We start from the raw sequence: 18,575 nt of genomic DNA on the forward strand, positions 1-18,575 counted from the left end.
CAAACATTTGATCTTGGATAAAACAAAATTTTAATAGTAAATTTATTTAGATTAAAATTGTTAAATATTTTTAGGGTAAACTGATATTTCTTTTTTTTTTTAAGATAAATTATTTCATATCTGTGTATTCACGTCCCTGACCGTTTGAATGCAGATGAAAGTGATTGTGTTGATTGCGGAAATTATCCTGCTGATAACATGAAATATCCACAGCTGTTTTCCGAAATGATAAACGAAACTTTATATTAACATTCCACGCGCTGTTTACTGAGAGACCAAACAGCTGATACGTTTTTGGCGGTTATATCTGGTCATAAACACGCCGTTCAGTTAAGTGGTCGCTTTATGGCATCCTTCTCTTCAAGTACAGAACTAGTTCGGTAGAGGTCGCAGAGATAATAAAACTGTCATTCGTGGTATGAAATACAAATTTCCTTTTCTTATCTACAAAATAATGGAACACTATTTGCTTCTTAGGGTAATTTGAGAAGGAAAAAACTTCATAAAATAATATATTTGAATTAACTTCTGATGTTTGGATTGTCGCCTAGTCAGAAGTTCGAATCTCGTTCGGTCTCAGTTGTCGGTTCTTCAATGTATCAAACATTACAGCCTCGCGTATTTTCCTAAAACAATTACCCTTGTGAACTGGGACCCGGCATGGCCAGGTGGTTAGGGCGCTCTACTCGTAATCTGAAGATCGCGGGTTCGAATCTCCGTCGTACCAAACATGCTTGCTATTTCATCCATGGGGGCGTTTCAACGTGACGATCAATCCCACTATTTGTTGGTAAAAGAATAGCCCAAGAGTTGGCGATGGGTGATGATGACTAGCTGTCTTCCGTCTAATCTTACACAGCTGAATTAGGGACGGCTAGCGCAGATAGCTCTCGTGTAGCTTTGCACAAAATTCAAAAACAAACTTGTGAGCTCTATTATTATACACAAGATAACGGTAAACTTTTGTAATAAATGAATAATGACCTAAGTTTCAGTTTAAAACAGTATATACAACTAATTAACAGTTGAAACTGCTTCTTTCACATGGTTAAAACTTTCAGAAATTTTGTTCAATTTCACAGGAAATGACGTATTTCAGTATAGTTTATTACTTCCCATGGTGGTAATTTTTAATACGAAGTGCATGCAGCTAGCTTGTGTTTGCATTACTCCCCTAGCGGTAGTTTTTAATACTAAACACAGCTGACTTGTATTTATATTACTCCCTCTATTTGTAATACTAACGTAGAATTAACCTGTGTTTTCATTAATTACGACTACACGTAGTGTAGTCCATGCTCCCAGTTTTCTTTGTGGTTTATAATGACTTTTGGTTTCAGTGTAGTTTGTTTTACTCTTTATTTTGAACTATTCTTGTTTTGACACGACGAAAAATATTTTTCTCCACTATCCTCAAGAAAGAAACAAAGCAACAAAATCATTTTTCATGGAATTACTGTGTAAAGACAGGAAATTAAAACAATAATTTAAATATACAAAAACAACTTTGCTTCTTAGATGTGTTAAGTTTGATATACATATATACATGTAACTTCATTTGTGTCTCAGTAATATATATAGATTTATGTCTCTTGTGTTACAGAACACGATATTGAAGCAAGAGAATGAAAAGAAGGCCAATATGGCCGGAAGTCCTGATCTCGACACGAAAACAAAATCAAAATCTGACTGCGATAATTCTGATGTCAACATCAAGCTGGGAAATTTGAATAACAAATGGAACAACAACTACTGGGACTCGACTGCTACAGTAAGTCATATGACAATTTTTTACATTGATGACTGAGTGGAAAAGTGAATGTTTAAAATGAGAGAAGTGTTGGTTATCTAGCAATAAAACATGTACGTGGATATGGAGATACTTTGAACGTGCTTAAAAACGGACTTGTGGCGTATATAATTATTAAACGAATTACATACAAACGATATGGGTTAAGCCTAACTTATCTATGGTCGTAACGTTGTTTTGTTCACTCTCTCTCTTTTTTTTTTTTTGACGGATTTTGTCACATTACCTTGTGAAAATTATTCAAAGTTCAGTCCACCTAACAGTAACAAATTAGTTTATTTCCTCCTGAACGTATCTTTACAAATTTGTACACATTACTAGCTGTAGGCCTAAGTAACTATAGAAATTGCATTGAAACGTAAAAATTCTGACTAACAAAAAACACACACAAAAAAAAACTTCTACAACTTCACGGCTGCTCGATCAAGTGACTTAAATTCTGAATGATTGACTCCATCTGTTGTGCATCACTGATTTATTCTGCAAACTTACTTAGCTTATGCTAACTGACTCCCACATATTTGTACTCTAATCATTGTTCTAGATATTTCGCTAATTTTTTCATCGTTAATATTGCCAAGTATTCTGGGACTACCTTGATCTAAACGTGATGCATCCAAGTGGTAACATAAAAAGTATATGTTATGATAGCGTAGAGTCAGTCCTCTCAAGCAGTATTGGATGCAGCCAAGTTTCCACATGAAGAGAGATAGAAATGTTTCTAACGTAAGTACAATAGTCTGGGGTTTTGATTTTTACCATGAAAGATGTGGTGTTTGAAAAATTATTCAAAACATATACCGTCTGATATGTTTTGATTAATCACCAGCGAAGCTAGGCCATGTTTTAATATTTTACCTCTTTCGAACAAGGCTTAAAAAACGTGAACTAAAAACGACGGATGAAGAGAAGAAATATCCTAATCCATTTAACATATTTAAGGTCGAATTCCCAGATGACACTTAAGACCCGGTGCTGAATCCAACTTAATTGAGTATATTAATGAGTCAAAGCTAAATGAAACGCATATCGTCTGTACTGTTAGAACGGAAACGAAATTAGAGAAACTGTAAAACTTCAGAATTAATTAATTCATCCGTTCATTGTGACAACTAATTAATTAATCAAAGTTCGTGTTTGTTGTCATGCTAACGGTGGGAATCGAACCTGGAATCTAATGAGAGTTAGGGGCACCAAAGTGCGTAAGTGAAAGTTTTGGAGAGCTGAACAGTTTAACTGGGTTAATTAAGTAACATGTTTTGAACCACTTCAGTAGGAATGAATGAAAATGAACAGTTGTTATAAAAAGTTAACTTTGTTATACAAGCTTCAAATACGCTAAAATCTTTTCGCAGATTCACGACCAGGTTGTTAGGGCGCTCGACTTCTAATCAGAGGGTTGCGGGTTAGATTCCCCGTCACACCAAACATTCTAGTCCTTTCAGCCGTGCGGGCGTTGTATTGTAACAATCAATTTCACTATTCGATTGTAAAAGAGTAGTCCAAGAGTTGGCGGTGGGTGGTGATGACTAGGTGCCTTCCCTCTAATCTTACACTGCTAAATTAGGGACGGCTAGCGCAGATAGATCTCTCGTAGCTTTGCGCGAAATTCAAACCATCTGATCGAATTAATTTTAGCCGTTTCGTAGAAAACGGCGCCGATCCATGTATGGATATAATTACAGTAATATAATAAATTGGTTTTTTGTCTTCTTTCTGTACATACACTTATACATTCCGTCTATTTTCGTTGACAGATTATCAAAATGCCCAGACATAGACTAGATTATAAGCTAGCATTGAGTTATAAATATTTAAACAACAATTATAGAAGTTGAAAACGTTCCATGGATGTTGAGTTTCTTCAAGAATACTAGTAGATTGAAGTGTTTCGTATCGATGATTCTTGATTGCATACAGTTTTGAACGTACCGTAACATTCATGCACACACATGAGCGTACAATAATTACATTTTCGGTCACTCTTTTTTTTATTCCCCGCGAATATTCATTCGAAAATTTAATTTTCAAAATTCCATATAGTAAGACAAAAATGTCATTGATTTAAGAATATAAATTTATGTCTTACGAGATAATGTTATATTGTTTGAAACTTTCAACATCATCAAAATATTGGATTTACTGAGTATTTGTGTGTGCAACATGCATTTGTTTAACCACTTTTTATGTTACAGTTACACACTTGTTGACTGTTGACCTGCCCCTCTCCCCCCGGTTGGTACAGTGATAAGTCTACGGATTTGCAACGCAAAAATCAGGAGTTCGATTTCTCTCGGTGGACTCAGCAGATAGCCCGATGCGCCTTTGCGATAAGAAAATACACACTCATACACTTACTGTTGAACTACTTCCAGTATTACAGTCAAACATTTGTTGACCTACTTCCTGTATTACAGTCAAACATTTCTTTAACCCGTTCCTGTGTTATTTCAGTCATTATATGTTATTACAGCTAAGGCATATTCTTTAATGTGGTCTCGGTTCATTCAGCCATTTTTTGTTCAGTTGCCTTCGATGTTTCTTATAATAAGTATAAACTCATTTCAGCTTGAAATGTGTAATATGTTATTCTTTACTTTTCCATATGTTTTCTACTATTACTATATTTGTTTCGTACATTTTCTCACGAACTACTAGTTTCACATCAAATAAAAACGACCAACCAGCGCTAGTCAACATTTCAGCTTCAGAAAACAGCGCTTTATGGAAAAATAAAAATGTGCAGATTCGATTGTTCTAAAACTAATATTTATTTTACCTTCCAAACAGCTTTGTTGGAGAAGCTACAACGTGTTTAACTCCCATCGCGTAAGAACACAATGAAACTTTTGTGGTTATTATTTTTTGGTCTTTGTTTTAAGGTCTATCTTAACTGGTTATATGTAACTGCAGAAGACGAAATAGTAATAAAGGCTTAGCGAACGTCAGAATTTATACAGACGTATTACTACTAAACGAACTACGCTGGCGATGATGCAGCAGATGGCTGATCGCTTCGTATGAGAACGTTCGAGAAAATTTGAGATAAACAGTAGCAGTAGCACCAGCGGTTCAACCAAGAGTACTCGTAAATCGTTTAATTTATTTTTAAATTAATATATGGTTAAATGATTCAGTTTTCCGTTTAAATTGCAAGAGGGGAATTTATGGAAAATTACTCAACAACTGAAATGTATTTGCAGTCTGTCTGTAGAAGACAACGCCATAATTGGAATATGATTATAAAACGACATATTTTTTTCTTCCAGTCAACGTATTTTACTAATAAGCATATAGCAAAGAAAATACATGTAACACGTTAGTTATTAACGTAAGTTATTATATGCTTCAAATGATTCAGGGAAAAGGGAGGACAAGTTGTTTTGATGAGAAACCAAAAACGGTCGATTAGTTAGGTGAGCTGATAATTTGATAAACGTTTTCTCAATTATTATTGGACATGCTTGTCATAATTTGTAGATCATTGCTCGTGTTTTAGTCGAAAGTTTATTAGGTTAAGGAAGGAGAACAGCCATTAAGATATGAACTAGACATTAAAAAAAATGCAACTTTATAATTAGTTTTAATCAATTATTTTGTTATACAATGCTCACTTGATTTCTTTCATATTGCTAGAATATAATTTTTTTCCCTGAAGAAAAACAGAGGGACTTTGTGTACATAATTTATATAAATTTATTTTACGTTTTGTTTTTTATTTCGAGGTAAAATAAAGAAGCTGATTAAATTACTACATATTTAAATAAATACATTAAATAACCTAAAATGTATGAAAAATTGAAATTAATTTTTAGGGTTAAAATGAACAATAAATATTTATTTTTGTTTGTTTCTACAAACTTGTATAAAAATGGTGGGATAAAATAGAATAAATATATTAAAATCTGATTAAAAATAGAGAAGGATTTAAGTTGTCAGATTGTGTAATAAATGTTTCCATTTATTATTGGCCAGTCATGACCCAGGTGGTTAAGGCACTCGACTCGTGATCAATGTGCCGCGGGTTCGAATCCCCATCACACCAAACATGCTCACCCTTTAAGCCGCGGAGCGTTATAAAGTAACGGTCAATCTCACTATTCATTGGTAAAAGAGTAGCTCAAGAGTTGGCGGTGGGTGGTGGTGACTAGCCGCCTTCCCTCTAGTCTTACACTGCTAAATTAGGGACGACTAGTGCAGATAGCCCTTAAGTAGCTTTGCGCGAAATTGAAAACCTAAACCACACCATTTGTCATTTATGACCACAATTTCGTGTTGTAACTTGATCGTGAATCGTTTACAAACCGTGAAGACTCAAAGTGATAAAGATTACATGTCATTCTAATCACTGAAAACGCGATGTGGATTACATTTCGTTTTAATTACGGAAACTCTGTATGAAACAAAATAATGTTTATAGAAGAATCATTTGATGTGCAGCAATGCTAATATTTAGTAGATTCTGTACTTAAAACTCACTTTAAAAACAACAGCTGTATTAACGTATAGCGTTAAAATAAATTTTAAAGTAAGGTTTATTATAAATTCGGTTATAATTACAGTTCACCAACTGAATCTGGTTCATGTTGAAATTTTATTATCAGACAATGCGTTTAATATGCCTAAATAGTATCTCAGCTACTACTGTGTCCCGTAGTGTAGCAGATGTCCTGATAAGCCTTGGTATTAGGCCTTATCTGGCCTGGTATGGTAGCAGGTGTTTTATTGTCGAAATATTATTACACACCATTAGTTACATACATTCATTCGGAAACTCTTTTTAATAATTGGTTCTCCAGCGGTATGTCTACGGACTACAACGCTGGAAACCGGGATTCGATACCTGTGGTGGGCTGAGCATAGATAGTCCATTTTGTAGGTTTGTGCTTATTTACAAACATATGTTAATAATCGGTGTTTTTTTTTTAAGATAATTAACTTCTCTGTGGTTTTTCATACAATTTACAACGTATGTAATTTGTTCTGTTGAAGACAGAGACAACCAAAATGACTTTAGTCAGTCGCCCAGTAACACAATCCGGTTCCGGTTTAGACATCTGCTGTATTTTCACCCTCATATATGTTTGTTTGTTTTACAGCTGCAGTTACCACGGGAAAATGAATTCCGGATTTTAGCGCCGTAAATCCGTAAAGTTTCCTCTGTCCCTTGGAGGATGGAGGACCTACCACAGATGTATTGAATAAATTTACTACATTGTTCAATTACATTGTTTGGTTAGTTCATCCAAGTTATAGTATAAATTGTTAGTCCCTTTCTGTTTATTATAACTTAGTTTTATAAAATTAATGTATTACTTCCTCGCACACCTACAAATAAATAAACTGCCCCCTCTACGTATTCAGTTTAACTTTATATAGTCACATTAATTTCGTATGTACTCATTAACCCCGTACTATTGTATCGAATCTTGTCAACACAGAATATTTATTAATAAATATACATAACAAATTGTACAGAAATTACACAAGATGTCAAATGGGTTTCGCTCATTTTCTTCCATACTTTACATGAGAGAGAGAATGGAGGTGGTCAGCTAATTAAGCTGTTCTTATAAAGACTTGTCTTCGCTTAATTGGGTTATCAGTTTGGCAGTTAGTCAATTCTTAAGCGTGGTCATCGGTCTTGCAACTCGAAGTCCTCGTGAGAAATAACGAGCTCTTTAGGCCAAAGAATTAGTAATTAACTGATCCTGAATCATGTGTCGTCGTTTTGTGATACTTAAATGTAACTTCAGGTGCAGCGTCAACATGAAATTAGCACCTATAAGTGTTAATAGCTCTCTATATACGTGTGTATTGTATATTTGGTGTCAAGCCGACAATCTCTGAACCATCTTGTCCTTCATGTTGTTATATTACAAAAGCGAAACCAATACTAATTTTCGTGACACTGTCACGAGCACGCCTCGAGCGTGTATCTGATTTCTGTGAACGTGAAACTATAAACACTGTGACGTTTCATGCAGCTACTACTATGTCTGTAGTGTTTGTTCTAGGTGGCCTAAAAAGCCTTGGATATTAGGTCTTATCTGACGTGGTATGGTAGCAGGTATATTACTGTCGAAATATAAATGTATCACAAAAGGACGTATGATTCAGATTCAGTTAATCACGAATTCTTTGGCCTGAATATATATTTATTCTTAACAATTTCATTGTCACCCCTACTCTGTAGGTGAGCAGTATGACCGAGGGCTTAAAGCGCTAAAAATTGAGTTTCGCTACCCGCAGTGAAAAGAGAACTGAAAGCCCACTGTGTAGCTTTGGATTTAATGTAAAAAAAGCATTTAGTAGTGTTTGTTGGGTTTGAATTTCGTGCAAAGCTACACAAGGGCTATCTGCGCAGTAGTGTTTGTTTGGTTTGAATTTCGTGCAAAGCTACACAAGGGCTATCTGCGCAGTAGTGTTTGTTGGGTTTAAATTCCGTGCAAAGCTACACAAGGGCTATCTGCGCAGTAGTGTTTGTTTTGTGTGCAGTTGTAATTGGTTATAAACATCTGTTGGAAACGCATTTAATATCGAACCTTTACATCCTGTGTTTAATGTTGTGAGGTCTCAAGAGAGAGAGAGAGGTTTAACTTTTGAATGTTTTGACCCACCTTATCAAAAATATTTTTGTTATTTCGTTTCGTATTGAAATAACGTTTTAAAAACCTATGCCTAGTCTGTGTGTGTGAATTATATCTATGGATTTATTAAACCTAAACCGCAAAAAAGAAACAAACCTGATTATATGTTGTAGCTATTAAGAAAAAAAAAGCGTATTTGTGATCCTCTTCTATAATTTTATAAATTACTCAAAGGGAAGATGGCCCGGCATGGCCAAGCGTGTTAAGGCGTGCGACTCGTAATCTGAGGGTCGCGGGTTCGCATCCCGGTCGCACCAAACATGCTCGCCCTTTCAGCCGTGGGGGCGTTATAATGTGACGGTCAATCCCACTATTCGTTGGTAAAAGAGTAGGCCAAGAGTTGGCGGTGGGTGGTGATGACTAGCTGCCTTCCCTCTAGTCTTACACTGCTAAATTAGGGACGGCTAGCACAGGTAGCCCTCGAGTAGAGCTTTGTGCGAAATTCAAAACGAAGGGAAGATGGCAGATTTGCTTGCAAAACACACATAAAAGAAACGTACCGAAGTTCCATTGTATACGATTACGTAAAAAGTTTTGTTTTATTACCACAACTTATATAGGGCGCTATAAAGAAAACGCAAAAGGTAAGCTACTTTTATAAATTACACAGGATACTAGCAAGAACACAAAGGAGATACACTAAAGATCCATCGAGCGAGATCACATGTATCGTGTTTTGATTGGCTCACCGTATAGAGGGCGCTATAAAAAAGTCGAAGATAAAACCATTTCAACAAATTACACAGACAGAAAAAGTGTGCCGTTACTTGCGACATCACGAGAGAGACACAATAAAGTTTTATTGAGCATTATTACACTTGAATATATTTATATATTTCTAATAATCATGGATTTAATTATTTAAACAATGGGTGTAAAAAGTGAAGCAAATGACACCTGCATCAACCTCAGTGTTTTTACGTTGCTCTATCTGGTCCAGTTTATTAACGTAAAGCATTCTAATGACTTAGGCTTTCTAGAAAGAAACAAAAAGACAGTCGTAATGTTTTAAAGGATCGGTTTAAACGAAATTCATGCCTAATTATATGTTGAAACAATTGCGAAGTTTTTTCTTTCTTTTTTCACATCGTTTCACAGCTGGTTTATGAACTTGTTTTTTAAGAAACAAACGATATTTTAGTGCATTGTATCGAACCATTGAGAATAAACGATTTTAAATTTTTGTTGTGAGAAATATAGTGATTCGACAGCTTTTTGTAAGTTGACAACATGAGGAATAATAGTAAATGGTGAAATGTTTAACTTGTATGCTTTATTTTCGTTTCATACATTTATCCTTACTGGTGCTTAAACATAGCTTTTGTTCCAGGATGTTAATTTACATCGGTAATGGATTTAGGGCATGAGGCGGGCCAGGATTCGAAATTTTTTTGAAGCCATTTGGAGTCGCATTTGTAGTTTCTAGTCTGACTGTTGTTAAGCGCAAAGCTACACCATGGGCTATCTATGCTATGCCCACCACGGGTATCGAAACTCGGTTTCTAGCGCTTTAATCCTACAAACTTGCCACTGGGGGAGGGACATGGTTTCTGATTTGTTTTCCTGTTAACCTGTACAATGAGCGGTAGCCACCACAGTATCTAAACCCGGTTTTAGGCGTTATAATCCTACAGACGTGGCCGATGAGCCACTGTGAAGTCGACGTAGTTTCTAGAAACGTTTCTTTCGACAAAAGTTGTCACATAACTTTTCAGGCTAATAACCTGTTCTCAGGATCAAGAAAATAACACAAGTTTAACTCGGAGTAATTGCCTCAGTGGCACAGCGCTATGCCTATCGACTTATACAGCTAGAAATTGGGTTTCACTTATACTCGTTGTGGGTAGAGAGTACAGATAGCTGTTTGTATAACTGTGTATTTAATAACAACTCAGAATACGTGAACAGTTACTGACAATATGGAACAATCACGTTTTATTTGACGTATTTATATATTTTCTATAATAATTAATAAAAACATATTTACTTGTTACTTTGTCAACGTTAAGTCATGAGAGTAAAAAACAACAAATACATCGTTAGTTCAGTCGAGATCTTCAATAAAAAATATCACCTAGTTTGATATCAAATACAAAGTAGTTAGGTTAATACCGTCTGCATTTCGTTCTTTGAAAATTGATTTCAAAGTGACGTGAAGAACGAACAATTCGATAATAGTAGAAGTTTTCGCTGCTTGTAGTTTATTTCCAAAAATGGTTTAAAGAATTTTTACGTTTAGTTCGACGTTTCTTTGTAGACGAAGATCTTGTTTTTTTATTGGATTATGCAAAAAACTTATAATAATATACTTTAAAGCTCTAAATACTTGTAAGAATATATTTAAAACTTCGTAATATTTATAAAGAATATATTTAAAAGCTCGTAACTCTCACGAAAATACATTTAAAAGCTCGTAATACTTATAAAGCGACCCAGCATGGCCAGGTGGGTTAAGGCGTTTGATTCGTAACCTGAGGGTTGCGGGCTCGAATCCCTGTCACACCAAACATGCTCTTCCTTTCAGTCGTAGGGGCGTTATGATGTGACGGTCAGTCCCACTTCGTTGGTAAAAGAGAAGCCCGAGAGTTGGCGGTGGATGATGATGACTAGCTGCTTTCCCGAATTTAGTTTTACACTGCTAAATTAGGGACGGCTAGCGCAGATAGCCCTCGTGTAGCTTTGCGTGAAATTCAAAAACAAACAAACAAGTAAAATACTTATAAATAATATATTTAAAGCTCATAATTCTTATAAAAGTATATTTAACATCTCATAATTATAAACAATATATTTAAAAGCTCATAGTACTTATAAAAATACAATTAAAAGGTCATATTATTACAAAGAATATATTTAAAAGCTCATAATGCTTGTAAAGAATGTATTCAAAAGCTCGTAATACTTACAAATAATGTATTCAAAAGCTCGTAATACTTATAAAGAATGTATTTAAAAGCTCGTAATACTTATAAAGAATGTAACCTTTATCTTGTGAATCGAACGTCCAGGCTCGAGAGATGAGATATATTTTAATAGCAGTAATGAGTTCGTAACAGAAAACTTCTTACATAGGCTTATAACTCTTCTAATAGCTAGTTTTTTAAATACTGTGTTTATTTACTAATTTCCTCCTTAAACAGTGTTTAATATCGAAATGTATATAAACTGTTTAATACGGTAAAATAGGAAGCACACTGTTTTTAGAAATTAGTGTTATCTATGTTATATCCACATAACGTTCGTAATTATCTGTATCGTAAATATCATCAACCAGTCACTAGTACTGTACTTATTGAGCATGTCCGGATTGGGGGGGGGGGGGGTATTTGACTGTATGGTCATTATTTTATGTTGGTGAAGGGAGAAATAATGACCACCATAAAGATGAACCAGAGTATCGACATCTCGATTTATCACGCACTAGGCCTGGCATGGCCAGGTGGTTTAGGCACTCGACTCGCAATCCAAGGGTCGCGGGTTCGAATCCCAGTCCACCAAACATGCTCACACTTCTGGAGCGTTATAATATGACGGTCAATCCCATTACTCGTTGGTTAAAGAGTTGCCCAAAAATTGGCAAGGTGGCAAAAAATTGGCAATTGGTAGGTGGTGATGACTAGCTGCCTTCCCTCTGGTCTTACACTGCTAAAACAAACCAAACCATCACGCACTATGGAGTTAATTAGCGGAATTTCATATCATTCGAAAGCAAAGTTGATTTAAATAAAAAAATAAACAGTACTAAAATAAAATAAATAATGTATGTTGTGTTATTAATTATTCACTATCATTCTGACTCATAAATAACCTAGATGGAATTATTAATAGTTAGGGTTCACTTACTTAATCATATTCACACCCTGTAAGCTGTTTATGAAAATTAAATATATTTATAGCGCCTACACCAATACTATGTCTCTGTTATCTCAACCAAACTGATAAATTGTGGTACTGACTGAAAGACTCAGTCGGCAGTGGATGTAAGTAGATATACTGTGAGTTATGTGTTTTCCTTTACTTTCAGACATACGTTTTTAGAAATACTGTTTTGTGAATAAGGAGTGTCTGAAGGGAAAGGTTGATAATATCGACCACTTGAAATGGTTAGCTGATAATAATGGCCTTAATCTAGTTTCAAATTTAAGACACCAGGTGTAAAATCAGACTATTTGGCGGTAGGTCTGAACATTAAAGATCGAGTTTCGGTACCCGTTTTTGGGCACAGGACAGAGAGTCCGATGCGGAGCTTTGTCAACAAACAAGCGAATGGCATGAGGGTTTACTTAAAGAGATTAGAAGGTCTGTTAAGTATTATTTAGTTCCAGAATATACTTCTTATGACTGTTATTATAACACTGAGTGTAAATATAACAAGTGAGCACATTTCTTTTTAGTTTTATGAAAACCGGAGTGTTGGTTCGGAATGTTTTGTCCATAACCATCTAGCTACTGGTCCATTTATATATATTTAAATCAGGGTTTTAGTACTTACGATGTATTTCTTCTATTATAGATTGACTAGTGGAATTTTCTAAATCGGGCTTTTTCTCGGTATGCTATAGTTACTAAAGTCTATTTAATGATGTGTACAATTCAGATTATTGTAGCAAATGTGTTTAAATAACCAATGGAAACAAGTAATTTTTCTCTTAGTTTTTCGGTTAAAAACTTCGCAAACGGAATGCAAGATTCGTATTAAAAGCAGACTTTACGTGTCGTTAATAATAATAACAAATACGATATCCGTATCTAGAGCAGTCTACCGTGTCAATAATATAATAATAAATGCAGAATTTACGTGTCATAAATAATGATAACAAATGCAGAATTTACGTGTCATTAATAATGATAACAAATGCAAGATTTGTATTAAAAGCAGAATTTACGTGTCATTAATAATAATAAAATAACCACAGCATTTAGATAATAAGGTAACATTGTCACACACACACGTTTAGAAAGAATAGGTTCCGTAGCGTCATCTAGTGGTCATTTGATCAATCACTTAACTCACCGTAATTCGTTTTTTAAATGAACCCCCCCCCAATGACACAGCGGTATGTTTCCAGACCTACAACGCTAGAAATCGGGTTTCGACTCCCGTGGTGGGTAGAGTACAGGTGGTTCATTGTGTAGCATTGTGCTTAAATTCATGCAATTTCACAAATAGCAGTGATAAGTTCACGTGCTTAAACGGCTAAAACCGAGGTGGACGCAGCATATAACCAAACGTGAAAATTATGTATTCTGTTTAGATTAATAAGCGATTTATTTGTGAAAAAAAATTATAGATAGAAGGAAGTTTATTTTAACTCTATATGACCTTTTACTTCCAATAGAAATTCGGTGTCTGTTTCTATTGCCACAACTAGGCAGCCAATATTTCTACATCGGTTCATTTAATAAGTCGCTTTTCTATGTAGTGGAACTGATTAGAATAAGCCACAAATAAGAGGATATAATCTCTTTAATAATAAGAATGTTGTGTCTTCAACATAATAACATTGGCAGATTGAGGACACCGTTTCGTCATTCTACGCGAAACGCCTTGAAAGTGATATGCATTGGAAGTTATATATGTCCCAGTGTCACCATGGTTACCGTGGGTACTAATAACCGGAATACCGTTTGATTAAAAAAAAAAAAAGAAGTTGAACGGTAGTTTTTTATGATTGTTTGTTTTGAGTAAGCTTAAAACAACGTAGTATCTGATATACACTTACACATCTGAGTGTAATGTGCCTATTTTGTAATTATTGATACCGTGTTTCTCCGATAATAAGACCTACCCATAAAATAAGACCTAGTGTGATTTTTGGGGATAGTTTTAATATAAGCCCTACCCTTAAAATAAGCCCTAGTTAAGAGTGGCAGGAAGAGGAAAGAAATAAAAAAAAATAATTTATTAATTAGTTTGTTTAAGTATTAATCAGTTAGTTTAATAGTTTAATAATAGTTTATTTTAAATGGTTAGTTTAATAGTTTTACTTTGTAACTTCATTTTTTTAATATATCAAAATAAGACATCCCCCGAAAATAAGCCCTAGTGTCATATTTTGGAGTGAAAATTAATATAAGCCCTGTCTTATTTTCGGAGAAACACGGTATCTTCAAAAATCCATACAAAGACGACCTCGTGTATGTCTGTCTCTCTCTCGGCCTCCCATTGTCAGGTGGGTTAAGGCGTTCGACTGGTAATCTGAGGGTCGCAGCTTCGAACCCCCTCACATGAAACATGCTCGCCCCTTTTAGCCGTATAGGCGTTATAATGTTACGGTCAATCCCATTGTTCGTTGGTAAAAGAGTAGCCCAAGAGTTGGCGGTGGGTGATGATGACTCGCTTCCTTCCCTCTAGTCTTACACTGCTAAATTAGGGACGGCTAGCTCAAATAGCCCTCGTGTAGCTTTGCGCGGAATTCAAAAACAAACACTCTTCTTTTTAATGATAGGTTTCAGTACATTTCAAAGAACTGGAATATTCTGCCAGTTTTTCGTAGCACCATCGATCAGTATAGGGACTTAAAGTCGCTCTGCTGTCAATAGTACGTCCAGTTATCTGTTTTGACGTTTCATTAGTCACACTGTCTGCACCAATCAAACCTGATAGATAATGTGCTGTCAGTGTGCCTATTAATTTGGAGATTAAACTGGTGTTTGTTTCATTGGTTTCAAGTTTTATTGGAAAGTACTGGGTATGTTTGGGGTATAGTAGATGTGATTTTGTTTTCTTTTGCGACAGCGCGATTTACTGATACAACTTTGGCGTGTTCAGTGACTTGAAAAGTTCAGTGTTAAACTGTTTGTCCAATTTATTGGTTTTCAGCAGGTAATGTTGGTCACCAGTTCAGTTTGTTAAGTTCTGGACTAAACTGTATGTCCAGTTTGGTGGTCACTAGTTCAGCTTGTTAAGTTTGGTGTTAAACTGTTTGTACAGTTTGTTGGTTTTTAGCGGGTAGTGATTGTCAATAAATCAGTTTGTTAAACTCAGTGTTAAACTGTTTGTCCAGTTTATTGTCCCCCATTAACAAGGCCTTAATAAACCGGGATGACTGGTTTTCAAATACTGTATAGAAAATATTTACAAGTTGTTTATAAAGCACGCCCTCTTCTGTTTAATATAATCTCTAGCAAAAATTTTGATTTATGAATTCATTTTACAAGTTGTTGTCATTTGAATATATTTTCGAGTTCTGTTGTTGATTTACAAGTGCATTCTTTGAATAAAAAAAAACACCTTGATCTATGAGTTTGTTATCTAAACAAAAGTGACGCGTTTGGACACACCGTCTGACTGATAGCCTTGTCAGCAGGTTTGAAGAATTCAACCGGATGTAAAACATCTCAAGTATACTCTCAACCCCGATGACAGCGAATCGCGTTTCACTGCACCAGTTACAATATTATTCGAATTCATCGGTTTTTTTTTGGTTTTTTTTGTCAACCAGTGAGTTAAGGGTAAAAATGTTTCTACTCAGATGAAACCATTGAGATCGTTTTGCAACTTCGTCCTTTTTTATTGAGTCATCATTTCAATCCGAATTGCTTCCGCGGTTCTCCGTTAAATACAAACTCTGGGTTTTACTTTTGTAAACACGATTTTATTGTCAAGATGTAAGCTGGTAAGGAGATTATAACCGAAGCGACGAGTATTTACTGTAACAATACTATGACATTAATGGTAGCATCAATACGATAGTTTTGTTTTCATTTATTTGTGTTTTTTTTTTTTCTGGCCGTGATGGACAAAAATCTGCCTTCATTTCTAAGAGAAAAAGTTATCTAGTTCATTTTCGTACTCAGAAAGGCTTATTGTGTTTGACATTACAACGTATTCATCACGTGAGTGTCACGGTACTAAGGCACGTCGTAACGGATTAGCTCTTCTGCTAGTGGGAAATGATGCTTGGAAAATTTATGTGCTCATCCCCACGGTATTATGGACGGACTAAAACACGTCCTATCAGTTTCTGGCATCTTGCCATTAGAGGAAAATGAAAATAATGAATGGAGAGGAGGGGGTACAAAAAGCAGTTGTTTAACGTCGAAAACATTTCTGATGTAAATGTATGATATTTCTTGTGATATGTTCCAATTGTTTACCCTTCTTGGCTAAATGTCCCGTTTTACCAGGAGTTAGTTTTCGTTTTTTTTTCGGATTTGATAGCAAGCGTTTGTGTTAAGCAAGACTTAAATTCTAGCAACTGTGACACACAGAATTTCAAGACGCACGTGTCTCGTGCCTTTCTGTGTTTTGGTTCTTCTCTTCGTATTTTAGAAGATGTTAGAGCTTCCACTATGCTTTTAGATCATCCAAAAATAAAATGTATTGTTCCTACCGAGCTTTTTTTACTATTGTGATTTTATTTCTCACGTTAGTTAATTGTTGGTCAGTAACACGGATATTTATTGTTGGTCAGAAACACGGATATTTATTGTTGGTCAGAAACACGGATATTTATTGTTGGTCAGAAACACGGATATTTATTGTTGGTCAGTAACACGGATATTTATCATTGGTCAGTAACACGGATATTTATCATTGGTCAGAAACACAGATATTTATCGTTGGTCAGAAACACGGATATTTATTGTTGGATAGAAAGACGGATATTTATTGTTGGTAAGAAATAAGGATGCTTATTATTGTTGGATAGAAACACGGATATTTATTGTTGGTCAGTAACACGGATATTTATTGTTGGTAAGAAACAAGGATGCTTATTGTTGGTCAGAAACTCGAATGTTTTATTGTTGGCCAGAAACATGGGATTACGATTTGCCACTCTTTAACCCCCATAATTTTATTTTCTGTTTCTGAGTTAATTTCATTACTCAGAAATACTTGTTGCATCTAATTAATCTGTTTTTTGATTCAAAACTCTCACTGTTACACTAAACACTTTATCTCATTTGGCAAGTGGGCCTGGCGTAGTCCAATGGTTAACATGTTGGACTGCTGATCGGAAGGCTCAAGGTTAGAAATCGCTGTGTTGCTGCTATATACACTGTCAGCTATATATAACTTTATTGTTAAAACGAGATACAATCCAGTTATTCGTTTAGGGGAGGCAACGGGTGCTACTGACTTATTTCCTTCCTCTGGTTAGTAATTTATCACTAGGGACAGTTTTGCGCGGACCGCGAGGCCCTTAACCTGGCCGTTTAGCCATGTGTCGCATAAGTTACTCCTGAATAGAAAGGGTAAAAGTACGTGTAACCTAACTAAAATTTTCCAGAAAGACTGGAGCACCATGTTCTAAGTATTTTGTTGGGTATATGGACTCACCAGTCCTGCACAAACATACGCTGACACAAACATAGACAAACACGAAATGGTTAAACAACATGTTCCTTATGCCCTTAGACATTTTCATCTCCTTCTCTCCTCCATTTAGCGAAAAATTTGGTTTTTGCGATTCCTTTTAGCGTTTCCTTTAAGTATTTACCCGGGAACGAGGTTAGGCTAACTAAATCCATCTTAAACGAAACCATGTTCCACATGTGATATGTTGACGGTCGTTCGAGCATCTCCTGCAAATATTTACTTAAGAATTACAACTGTTTATTGAGCAATACAGAAGCCATCGAGTAGAAAACCAGTCGAGAACAAGGACGTTTAATTTTACTGTTGGCTTCAGCTTTGTCTAGTTGATCTCGTCACTTGAACTGCATTCCAAGGAAGAAAGGTGACCAGTGTTTAGTGTAACTAGAGTGATATGGAAACATTGTCTCAAAGATAAACAACTGACGCAGACTGTATTTCATCTTTATCAGCTCCATATTTGATTAACAAAAAATAAGAAAATATAAAAGAGATTTCCAAAGCATCCTAATAGATTTCCTTAAATGTTTGCCCCCTCCCAAGTGACTCAACTATAAGCATCAAAGGTAAAAACACTAGAATTCTGGACTCGATCCTCACTCGGACATGGGGTAGAAGGCCCATTGTGCAGCTTTGTCTAAAACAAACAGCCCTATAATTGTCTCCCCCACCGGCACAGCGGTATATCTGTGGACGTACAATGCTAGAAACCGATTTTCGATAGCCGTGGTGGGCAGAGTAGAGATAGCCCACTGTGTAGCTTCGTGTTTAATCACAAATAAAAGTTCCATAT

General features: G+C 35.5%; 1 protein-coding gene and 1 long non-coding RNA gene across 5 annotated transcripts in view; one reads left to right on the top strand and one right to left on the bottom strand.

Moving 5' to 3' along the window:
• LOC143253420 (uncharacterized) overlaps nucleotides 1–18,575 on the top strand; it is a 240,221-nt gene that overhangs the window by 97,141 nt on the left and 124,505 nt on the right. For all 4 annotated transcript variants that reach the window (XM_076507282.1, XM_076507284.1, XM_076507285.1 and 1 more), the window contains one exon: nucleotides 1,604–1,771. In XM_076507282.1, coding sequence (XP_076363397.1) covers nucleotides 1,604–1,771 — 168 coding nt within the window. The remainder of the gene's footprint in view (nucleotides 1–1,603; nucleotides 1,772–18,575) is intronic.
• Nucleotides 1–18,575, bottom strand: part of LOC143253422 (uncharacterized) — a 111,205-nt gene that overhangs the window by 88,412 nt on the left and 4,218 nt on the right. The window lies entirely within an intron of this gene.

Source organism: Tachypleus tridentatus, chromosome 6 (assembly GCF_004210375.1).
Source record: "Tachypleus tridentatus isolate NWPU-2018 chromosome 6, ASM421037v1, whole genome shotgun sequence".
Classification (NCBI taxonomy): Eukaryota; Metazoa; Arthropoda; class Merostomata; order Xiphosura; family Limulidae; genus Tachypleus; species Tachypleus tridentatus.